General features: G+C 48.3%; 1 protein-coding gene across 4 annotated transcripts in view; it reads left to right on the top strand.

Annotated features, from left to right (window-relative positions):
• Positions 1 to 11,821, top strand: part of LOC117671255 (polyunsaturated fatty acid lipoxygenase ALOX15B-like) — a 56,257-nt gene that overhangs the window by 29,876 nt on the left and 14,560 nt on the right. For all 4 annotated transcript variants that reach the window (XM_087891636.1, XM_087891635.1, XM_087891634.1 and 1 more), the window contains 5 exons: positions 2,843 to 3,046; positions 5,715 to 5,919; positions 7,834 to 7,918; positions 9,842 to 9,964; positions 11,559 to 11,662. In XM_087891636.1, coding sequence (XP_087747762.1) covers positions 2,843 to 3,046; positions 5,715 to 5,919; positions 7,834 to 7,918; positions 9,842 to 9,964; positions 11,559 to 11,662 — 721 coding nt within the window. The remainder of the gene's footprint in view (positions 1 to 2,842; positions 3,047 to 5,714; positions 5,920 to 7,833; positions 7,919 to 9,841; positions 9,965 to 11,558; positions 11,663 to 11,821) is intronic.

Below are 11,821 nucleotides of genomic sequence, written 5' to 3'. Positions count from 1 at the left end.
CCGTTGTACGTATTTATGACGGTCGCCATGTCGCCATGTCCCCAGGTCCTGTGATCCCCTCTTGCGACAAGAAAAGTCAATGGGGAACCCAGATTCACTTAACAACTGGGTTATCAGTTTACCGACTGTAGGGATTCACTTAACAACGGTGGCAAGAAAGGGGGATAAAACTCACTTAACAAATGTCTCACTGAATGACATAAATTTTGGGCTCGATCGCGGTCGTAAGCCGAGGACTACTTGTATTTCTGTTTGCACTTAATAATCTTTATTAACTAATATAGATAATTTCTAAATGAGGAGGGGGACAATTTAATTTCCAAAGCACCCGAAGGCAGGACAAGAAACAATGAATGGAAATGAATCAAGGAGAGAAGCAATCTGGAATTAAGGAGAAACTTCCTAACAGTGAGGTCAATTAGCCAGGGGAACAGCTTCTGGATGAATAGTAGATAGATGGATGGATGGATGGATAGAAGGATAGATTTATTTATTATTTATTTATTTATTTATTATATTTCTATACCGCCTTTCTCAAGGCGGTGTACAGTCAACAAAAATATAGACACACAAACATCATAAAATTGCTAATTAAAATTATTACTTAGTTTGGCCAATTAAATAAAACCCAGAATTAGATAACATTTTTAAAAAATCATTCACATGTTCGTATGTTTAGCCCCGCCTGTTGGAACATCAGGGGTTTGAGGGCACGGCGGAAAGCACGGAGATCAGGGATATTCCGTATCTCCGGGGGCAGTTCATTCCAAAGGGTTGGAGCCCCCACAGAGAAGGCCCTCCCCCTGGGAGTCGCCAGTCGGCATAATTTGACTGACGGTACCCTGAGTAGTCCCTCCCTGTGGGAACGGACTGGTCGGTGGGAGGCTATTGGTGGCAAAAGACGGTCTCGTAGGTACCCAGGTCCTAAGCCATGGAGAGCTTCAAAGGTGATAACTAACACCTTGAATCGCACCCGGAAGAGCACCGGGAGCCAGTGTAGCTCGCGTAGGAGAGGTGTTACATGGGCGTAACGAGCTGCGCCCATAATCACCCGCGCGGCTACATTCTGGACCAGTTGGAGCCTCCGGGTGCTTTTCAAGGGGAGCCCCATGTAGAGAGCATTACAGTATTCCATACGGGAGGTAACTAGGGCATGAGTGACCGTGCGCAAGGCGTCCCGATCCAGAAAGGGATGCAACTGGCGGATCAGGCGAACCTGATAAAAGGCACCCCTGGCCACGGCCATCAAATGATCTTCTAAAGATAGCCGTGAATCCAGGAGGACACCCAAGTTGCGGGCCTTCTCTGTGGGGAGCAAGGTCTCATCCCCTATTGTCAGTGATGGTACCAGCTGACTATACCGGGACGCCGGAAACCACAGCCACTCGGTCTTGGAGGGGTTGAGTCTGAGCTTGTTTCTCCCCATCCAGATCCACACGGCCTCCAGGCAACGGGACATCACAGCAAGGATAGATAGATAGATAGATGATAGAAGATGGATGAATGGATGGATAGTAGATAGATGGATGGATGGATGGATGGATGGATGGCTAGATAGATAGTAGATAGATGTTAGAAGATGGATGGATGGATGTAGATAGATGATAGAAGATGGATGGATAGATAGATAGATAGATAGATAGATAGATAGATAGATAGATAGATCGATGATAAAAGATGGATGAATGGATGGATAGATAGATAGATGATAGAAGATGGATGGATGGATGGATGGATGGATAGTAGATGGATGGATGGATGGATAGATAGTAGATAGTAGATAAATGATAGAAGATGGATGGATGGATGGATAGATAGATAGATGATAGAAGATGGATGGATGGATGAATGGATGGATAGTAGATAGATGGATGGATGGATAGATAGTAGATAGATGATAGAAGATGGATGGATGGATGGATAGATAGATAGTAGATAGATGATAGATGATAGAAGATGGATGGATGGATGGATGAATGGATGGATAGTAGATAGATAGATGATAGAAGATGGATGGATGGATAAATAGATAGATAATAGAAGATGGATGAATGGATGGATAGTAGATAGATAGATGGGTGGATGGATAGATAGATAGTAGATAGATGATAGAAGATGGATGGATGGATAAATGGATGGATGGATAGTAGATGATAGAAGATGGACGTATGGATGGATAGATGGATGGATGGATAGTAGATAGATGATAGAAGATGGATGGATGGATAGATGGATAGATAGTAGATGATAGAAGATGGATGGATGAATGGATGGATAGATAGATAGTAGATAGATGATAGAAGATGGATGGATGAATGGATGGATAGATAGATAGTAGATAGATGATAGAAGATGGATGGATGGATGGATGGATGGATGAATAGTAGATAGATGATAGGTAGATAGATAGATAGATAGATAGATAGATAGATAGATAGATAGAAGATAAAATAACTTTTTTATCACTTTGAATGTACAGTAATTGGTATACATTAAAATGAAATTTTATTGCAGACAGCTCTCAAAGGGTCACCCACTCCAATACACATGACATAAAACACGACAAAATAATAAAATTAAAAAAAATAAAACCATGCATATACCCACAGATATTATACGACACATAGAAACAACACAGTCTAGTTCGGGTGTGTACATGTAGAGTAGAGGGCGAGAAAAACGAATATCGGATCTCCTGCTTGAGGTTAGACTAGAGGTCCCTTCTATCCTGATTCTGATTCGATGACCATTTATACGAACCAAATTCACTGTATTTCTTCTTTTTTATTTCTTCCAAATTCGACCTTGCCATCACCGATCTCCCTTTTCTCCTCCCAAGCAGGAAAAGAAGAATTTTTGGAGACAACGGAGCACTCGATCCTGCCCGGAAACCACCTCTCCTTTTGTGTACAAAGTCCGAGTCGCTACCGGGAAGCTTTGGGGTTCGGGCACCTTCGACTCCGTCTCCATCACCCTGGTGGGCTTAAAGGGGGAGAGCCCCAGGCAGCTCTTGGATAAGACCGGGAAGGACTTCATCCCCGGAGCGGTGAGAGAATTGCATCCTTGGGTTCAAGGGCGGTGGGCGAAGAAGCCATGTTTAGTCTTTGCAACTTTTCCGCTTGCAATTTATCTCCGGTCTTTCCTGCTTGCGAGCGTCACGTTCTGTCCCCGTCTCACACACGCACGCAAACAGTCAGCCAGGGGTTAAATAAAGCTTGCAGACAATAAGTTCCTTCGATAACAGGATTGGCAGCAACCCAGTAGCTGCTTGCCAAGAACTTTACTCACAGAGGGAGGTGTTCCACCTCCGTCAGATAAACCAAAGCAAATACACAAAGTCAAAGAATTGTCAAGTCCAGTCCGTATTAAATCCAAGGCAGGCAGATAACGTGGTTTCAGAGATACAATGCGACTCGCTGGTTGTTTAGTTTTGTCCGTCACAGAGCCTGAATGGCCACCACACCCCCTTTTATCCCCTGTGGGGTGTGGTCCAGTGACTCAGCTTAATCTCTGGCACGCCTCCTTTTCTGCTGCGTGCGCTTGTCTCTCCGACGCTGGCGTGGATCCAGCCAAGACTTATCTCCATCACTGTCCGACTGCGACTGTTCGGAGATACCTTTTATTTATTTTTATTTTTATTTTATTTTGAATTTGTATACCGCCCTTTTCCCTGAGGACTCAGGGCGGTGAACAGCCAAGTAAAAACATCAAGTACAAATATTAAAATACAGTTAAAATATACATATATAAATTTGGCCCCATTAATTAAAAACAATAAACAAAACACTTAAAAACACTTAAAAAATTAGGCCAGCCCGGCTTGCTGGAAAAGGAAGGTTTTAAGGGCACGACGGAAGGCACTGAGGTCTTGGATTCTCCTTATCTCTGGAGGCAATTGATTCCAGAGGGTGGGTGCCCCCACAGAGAAGGCCCTCCCCCTGGGGGTCACCAGCCTGCACTGTTTGGCTGATGGCACCCCGAGGAGGCCCTCTCTGTGGGAGCGCACGGGTCGATGGGAGATCGTCGGTGGCAGCAGGCGGTCTCGAAGATAGCTAGGCCCTATGCCATGGAGCGCTTTAAAGGTGATAACCAACACCTTGAAGCGCACCCGGAAGACCACTGGGAGCCAGTGCAGCTCGCGCAGGAGCGGTGTTACATGGGAGCGCCAGGCTGCTCCCGTCACTACCCGCGCTGCTGCATTCTGGACCAGTTGGAGCCTCCGGGTGCTCCTCAAGGGGAGCCCCATGTAGAGAGCGTTGCAGTAGTCAAGGCGAGAGGTGACGAGGGCATGAGTGACTGTACACAGGGAATCCCGATCAAGAAAGGGCCGCAACTGGCGAATCAGGCGAACCTGACAAAAGGTCCCCCTGGTTACAGCCGTCAGATGTTCCTCCAAGGACAGCTGCCTATCCAGGAGGACTCCCAGATTGCGAGCCCTCTCTGTGGGGGCCAAAGACTCGCCCCCAATAGTCAGTGATGGAGTCAACTGACTATATCGGGATGCCGGGAGCCACAGCCACTCAGTCTTGGAAGGGTTGAGCCTGAGCCTGTTCCTCCCCATCCAGATCCGCACAGCCTCCAGGCACTGGGACATCACTTCAAGGGCATCGTTGGGGTGGCCTGGACAATCTCTTCTCCCTCGGGAGACACCTGAGGCATTGCCAGAGAGGAGGGTCCTGGAGAGGGAAGCCTGACCAACTCCTCTCCTTCGCTTTCAGAGCCTTCTCCCTCCGATAAGACGGGCTCGGGGGTCGGAGTCACAACAGGTTGCTTTCTTATCCGTATTTCTCCGAAAACAAGACCCAGTCTTGTTTTCTTTTGGTCCCAAAATAAATACTAGGATCATGATGGCAAACCTGTGGCACGCATAGCCATATCAGTGGGCACGCCAGCTCAGCTCCGGCGCGCATGTGTGTGCCGGCCAGCTGATTTTCGGGCCTTCTGGGCCCACCCGAAGTAGGGAAACAGGCTGTTTCCTGCCTCCAGAGGACCTGGGGGTGTGTGGGGAAGGCCTATTTTTTTTTTTTTTTAATTTGATTTATATGCCGCCCTTCTCCGGAGACTCAGGGCGGCTTACAATGCGTTAAGCAATAGCCTTCATTCTTTTGTATATTTTATACAAAGTCAGCTTATTGCCCCCACAAACTGGGTCCTCAATTTACCTACCTTAGAAAGGATGGAAGGCTGAGTCAACCTTGAGCCTTGGAGAGATTCGAACCCTGCAGTAATTGCAGGCAGCTGTGTTAATAACAGGGTGCACTAAACCCCTGTACTATCAAGGCTCTTTTTCTTTCTCCCCTGGCTCCAGATCCTCTCTATGCATCTGGGGAGGGTGAAAAGTGATGTTTTTTTGCTGTCCCCAGCCTCCAGAGACTCCTAGAGAGGCTCTGGAGGCCGGGGTACAGCAAAAAAATCACTTCCTGTCCAATCAGAAGTTGGGAAACAGGCCGTTTCGGGCCTCCGGAGGACCTCCAAGGGGGTGGGGAAGGCTGTTTTTGCCCTCCCCAGATGCATAGAGAGGATCTGGAGCCAGGTGAGAAAGAAAAACGGGCCTACTGGGCCATCGCATGCCAGGAGCGTCCTCAGCCTAGCTGGCTCTCTGCTCCCTCCCTTTTCCCCTAATTTCTTTTGTTTCGGCGAGTGGGTGCTCGACAGGCTGGTATCCAACAGGTCGTGCTTCCCCCTCTCTGCAACGGATTCGCTTCTTTCCTCAGGTGGATGACTATGAAATCTTGAGCGATCGTGACCTGGGGGCCCTGATTTTCATCCGGCTCCATAAGGAACCCTATCAGTTTTTCCCAGAAGATTCATGGTTTTGCGACTTCGTCCAGCTGACCGCCCCGGATGGCCAAAATTTCCATTTTCCTTGCTACCAATGGATCGAGGACGACCAGACCCTGGAGCTGAGAGAGGCCACAGGTGAGATCATCCAGTCCAGGGGTGTCAAACTCAAGGCCTGTGGGCTACATCCGGCCTGCAGGATGCTTAAATCTGGCCCGCAGAGCTGGCCTGGAAATATCAAACGACCGGCCTGCGGTGCCTCTCCCGGCTAAAACGGGCTGCGTGGGGGCCCTCACGGGGCTTCCGCGGGGCCCGTTTTCGGCCAGCAGAGTGCTGCGGGAGGACTGGATTGGACTGGATTACAATTATGAGGCCTCAAATAAGTGCCTGATCTGGATAGAAAACAAGCAACATCCTACTGTATTTTTCGGACTATAAGACGCACCTAAATTTAGTAGAGGAAATCAACAAGTTTTTTCAGCCTGTTTTTGAGGCTTTTTGGCTCATTTTTTGAGGCTTTTTTTGGCCCGTTTTCAAGGCTTTTTTTTTTTTTGGCCCATTTCTCTGAGGCTTTTTTCAGCCTGTTTTTGAGGCTTTTTTCGGCCTGTTTTTGAGGCTTTTTTTGGCCTGTTTTTGAGGCTTTTTTCAGCCTGTTTTTGAGGCTTTTTTCAGCCTGTTTTTGAGGCTTTTCTTAGCCCATTTTGAGGCATTTTTGGCCCGTTTTTGAGGCTTCTTCATCCATTTTTGAGGCTTTTTTCAGCCCATTTTTAGGCTTTTTTTGGCCCATTTTTTAGGCTTTTTTCAGGCCTCAAAAGAAAAGCTTCGAATACAGGCGGAAAAAACCCTCAAAAACAGGCTGAAAAAAGCTCTGAAAATCGGCCAAAAAAGGCTTGAAGAAGGCTGAAAAAAGGCCCGAAATGGGGTCGTGCAGAGGCCAAAAAACAGCCGGCGGGCAGGTGGGGCTTCAGCAATATTCGGTCTATAAGACGCACAGATATTTTCACCCCACTTTGGGAGACCAAAAAGTGCACCTTATACTCCGAAAAATACGGTATGTTAATACTAGAGTTTAATGCCGGATTTTACATACTCTGTAAATCCATTTAAACCTACAGTCAACAATCTATAACCGACAGCCATTTCTATTTACGATCCTGGAAATTTAGCTCCACTGTTCGGTCTCGTATGATCATGTTATTTAATGCTGTTGTATTTTTATGATTAGTCGAATCATAAAATTTGACACCCCTGATCTAGTCCATTTAAAAAATAATAATAATAACCCCCCCAAAAAATCCCCAACGCGTTGGAAGCAACCATTCTAACGCGTGATAGCACTGAAAAAAAGCAACGTACAACCGTTTTTTTTCACACTTAATGTCCGTTGGGCAACTCGTATTGATGACGGTCGTGGTGTACCTGGGTGTGTGTGTCTCACGCGATCCTCCTTTTGCGACCTTCTGCCAAAGCAAAGTCAAGGGGGAAGCCGGATTCGCTTAACAATCCTGGGACTCACTTAACAACGGTGGTGATTCGGTTAACGGCTGTGAGAAGCGAGGTCGTAAAATGGGGCAAAAAACCCACTTAAGAAGTGCCTCGCTGAGTGGTGGAAATGTTGGGCTCGATTGTGGTCGCAAGTTGAGGACTACCTGGGTGTTGGGAAGGTGATGCCTTTTTTTATATCTCCCAACAACAATCCTGCGAGGTCTTCTATGCTGAGACAGAAACTTAAATCAAATTGGAATAGAATAGAATAGAATAGAATAGAATAGAATAGAATAGAATAGAATAGAATAGAATAGAATAGAATAGAATAGAATAGAATAGAATAGAGAAGGGACCTTAGAGGTCTTCTAGTCCAACCCCCTGCTCTTTCTAACTCATCCCCTTTTTTCCTGTCCCATCCCTGTCCACTTTGGAGGGAAAAGATGTTCTTTTCCCTGAGTTTGCTAGGCTCGCCCTTTGCCGGTGGATCCGTGAACCCTGGGAGAAAGGCACGCGCAATTTGAATCCAGTGCCCAGGACATTTTCCTTCCTTTTCATCTCTCCCAGGCAAATTGATCTGTGATGACGGCCAGAACTCCTGCCTGCTGGGACACAGGACGGAAGAGCTGAGAAACAGGCAGGACACCTACAGGTAAGGCTAACCATCCCTTTTCTACTTGGGCTTGCACACCTTCTCTCTCTCTCCCCCCCTCTCCATCTCTCTCTCACTGTGTGTCTCTCTCTCTTTCCCCTCTCTCTTTCTGTCTCTTTCTTTCTCTCTCTCTCTCTCCGTCTCTCTCTCTCTCTTTCCTCCTCTCTCTCAGTCTCTCTCTCTCTCCATCTCTCTCTCTCTCCCATCTCTCTCTCTCCGTCTCTCTCTTTCCCCTCTCTCTTCCCCTCTCTCTCTCACCCTCTCTCTCTCTCTCCATCTCTCCATCACTCTCTTTCCCCCTCTCTCCATCTCTCTCTCACTCTATGTCTCTCTCTCTTTCCCCTCTCTCTTTCCGTCTCTTTCTCTTTCTCTCTCTCCATCTCTCTCTCTCTCCGTCTCTCTCTTCCCCCTCTCTCTTCCCATCTCTCTCTCACCCTGTCTCTCTCTCCATCTCTCTCCATCACTCTCTTTTCCCCCTCTCTCCATCTCTCTCACTCTATGTCTCTCTCTCTTTCCCCTCTCTCTTTCTGTCTCTTTCTCTTTCTCTCTTTCTCTCCATCTCTCTCTCTCTCCATCTCTCTCTCCCCATCTCTCTCTCTCTCTCCATCTCTCTCTCTCTCTTTCCCCCCTCTCTCTCCGTCTCTTTCTTTCTATCTCTCTCCCCATCTCTCTCTCTCATCTCTCTCTCTCCCCATCTCTCTCTTTCCCCCATCTCTCTCCATCTCTTTCTTTCTCTCTCGTCGTCTCTCTCTCTCCCCATCTCTCTCTTTTCCCCTCTCTCTCCGTCTCTTTCTTTCTCTCTCCCCATCTCTCTCTCTCCATCTCTCTCTCTCCCCATCTCTCTCTCTGTCTCCATCTCCCTCTTTTCCCCCCTCTCCATCTCTTTCTTTCTCTCTCTCCCCATCTCTCTCTCTCTCCATCTCTCTCTCTCTTTCCCCTCTCTCTTTCCGTCTCTTTCTCTCTCTCTCGTCTCTCTCTCTCCATCTCTCTCTCTCTCCCATCTCTCTCTCTCTCTGTTTCTCTCTTCCCCCTCTCTCCCCCCCCCTCTCCCTCTCTCCGTCTCTCTCCCTCTCCCTCTCTCTCTCCCCGGCTCTCCATCTCTCTCTCTTCCTCCCCTCTCTCCATCTCTTTCTTTCTCTCCGTCTCTCTCTCCATCTCTCTCCATCTCTCTCTTCCCCCCTCTCTCCCCCCATCTCTCTCTTCCCCCCCCTCTCACCCACACACACCGTGGCCTCCTCTTTGCCATTCAGCAGACGTGTGTAAATGTGATTTATCTCTGTGTGTCTGTGGATGGCTGATTTGTTTCCAGGACAAGTTGCAGAAATGTTTGCATTTGTCCTGAGCTTTGTTATTTTCCTTGCAGGCATTTCATTACCCAACTAGGTAATATCATCAGTGCTAGAAGGGAGTGAGGTTTCCTCTCGGTTGTTATTCAAATTAGCCACTGAACTTGCACTCCTCGACTTACAAATACTTTTACAAACTGCCTCAGCTTTAGCCACAGTTCAAAATGACCACGATTCTGAAAAAAAGGCCATGTCCTCGCCCTTATGACCGTTCCTCGCCCTTATGACTGTTCCTCATCCTTATGGGCAATCCCTCCTCAAATTTATGGCAGGTCGTCACATTTATGACCAGGGCAGAGTCCCCGGAGAATGTGTGATTTCCCTTTGTGACCGTTCCAGATTACCAAACGTGGGGGAGGGAGGGGGAAGCTTGATTTGCTTAACGGCCGCAGCCAAAATGGTCGTTAAATGAAGCACAACTCGCTTCACGACCGACTCGCTTAACCAACAGTGGTTCTGGTCCCGATTGTGGTCGTAAATTGAGATCTAACCTTACGGGGTCCTGTAAAACCAATGTGATCGCTGCTATAAAAACAATACCGCGAATGCAATTTAATATCTCCTTTTGAAATCCAAGATGGACTGAATTCGCTCCCGGCTTGCCCCGGTGCGTGGCGGTGGACACCATCGAAGAGATGAACACCAACATCAAGTTCTCCTTGACCAAGATAAGCACTTTCATGGCGCGTTCAAAACTGACGTGGGTACCACCGAAATCTTCGTGGCTCAGGGATGAACTGGGGAGGCTCCGGGCGCGCTCTCAGCTGGGTGGTTTTCTTTGCAGACATTTTGGGACCCGACTAGGGAACGTCATCAGTGCCAGAAGGGAGGGGGGATTGTGGAGAGGAGGAGTGATCTGTCCCCGTCCACACACACACACAAACACAGCCAGCCGAAGGTTCAGAAAGTACTTGGCACGCACACAGGTCGTTATCTCAAACTTGGCAGCAATATAATCACCGTCTGCCAAGAGCTTTTACTGCTACAGATAACACAAAATTACATACGCATTGCAAATAGTCCAGCAAAACAATATCCCTTTCGGCAGCTTCAGACGTTGTTCAAGTTCGTTTTTGTTCGTCACGGAGTTTTACCAGCCACCACCCTCTCTTATATAGTCTCTGGGGTGTGGTCCAGTGACTCAGTTCTAATCCCTAGCACGCCTCCTTAACTGCTGCAACCGTTTATCACGCCTTCGTTGGCGTGCATCCAGGAATGACGGCTCTCCTTCGCTCTCATCCGAGACACCTGGCTCCTGGCTAATCTCCTCTTCCTCCGCCGGCACCTGAGACAGTGCCAGAGGGGAGGGGCCTGGAGAGGGAGGCCTGGCTGACTCCTCTTCCTCATGTTCGGAGCTTTCTTCCTCCGATGAGATAGGCTCAGAGGGCGGGGCCACAACAAGGAGGAGGAGGAGGAGGAGGAGGAGGAGGAGGAGGAGGAGGAGGAGGAGGAGGAGGAGGAGGACCGGTGAGTGCTGAGCGCTCTGTGTTCTGCCCCAGCTTTGGATTCTCAGAGAATGTGACACACACCAAGCTTCGCAAACACTGTTTAATTCCAAACACACCCCTTTCAAGAATGCAGGCTTCCCGTGCAAAGGGTCCTTGTCAAAGTTATTAAGAACAAAGTCCGGCAAAGGTTGGCAACCAGCCCAGAAAACAAGATACGATAAAGACACTCACTCTCCAAAATGCTCTGTAATAATTACACGTTGTTTCCAGCAAGAAATTACTAACGGTGTGCGACTTAAATAGGCTAAGGGGAGTGGCCAATTATCCTCAAGCCTTACTCTCGAGGAGACCTCCTCCTCCTGAGTAGCCACTCCTGCCTTTTGGCAGCCTTTGCGTGCCCGAGCATTGAGGAGAGGCTCCTCCACTTCGCTCTCTCTACTTGAAGGAGCCTCTGGAGGTTCTGAAGGCCAACACATCCTCTTCAGCCTCCTTGCTGTCCGACGCGACCGCTGGCTGCGCAGGCTGCTGGCGCAACACCACACCAGCCGCCTTGTCGTCAAGATCAGCCACGATCTGCGCAGGCCGCTGGCGGGCCACAACACTCTCTGAGTTGGGTGGTTTTCTTTGCAGACGTCTCATGACCCAACTAGGGAACGTCATCAGTGCCGGAAGGGAGCGTGAGGCTTGATCTTTGTTTATGTACCGGTGGCTCATGTAGGCCCAGTGAAAGAATCACCAAGACCTCTCTCACCAAAGTTGACAGGGGAAGCTTTTGCATTTTGCACTTGCTTCCTCCGTGAAGAAAAACGGTGGATCCTGATCTCCCTTTTCTCTTTTGCTCTTCAGACGGTTGGAGTTCAGGTTAAAAGGCTTAATGAACTACCGCCATTCCTGGAAAAGGCTGGAGGACATCCGGAAGGTTTTCTGGTTCAACAAGACCTTGGTTTCAGGTTGGTATCGGAGGAGAAGGACAAAGGGGGAAAAATACGGGAAGACCAGGGATCTAGGGGTTGGCTAAAATGCGTGAAAGACATAGGAGGGTAATGAAGATTATTTTGGAGTACAGAACACGGAGCTCCAGAATTGAGGGGCTTTTAAGATGGGTGGAC

This window comes from Pantherophis guttatus, chromosome 4, assembly GCF_059756535.1.
Source record: "Pantherophis guttatus breed Tessera chromosome 4, ASM5975653v1, whole genome shotgun sequence".
Taxonomy (NCBI): Eukaryota; Metazoa; Chordata; class Lepidosauria; order Squamata; family Colubridae; genus Pantherophis; species Pantherophis guttatus.
This window is presented reverse-complemented; position numbering and strand designations above follow the sequence as displayed.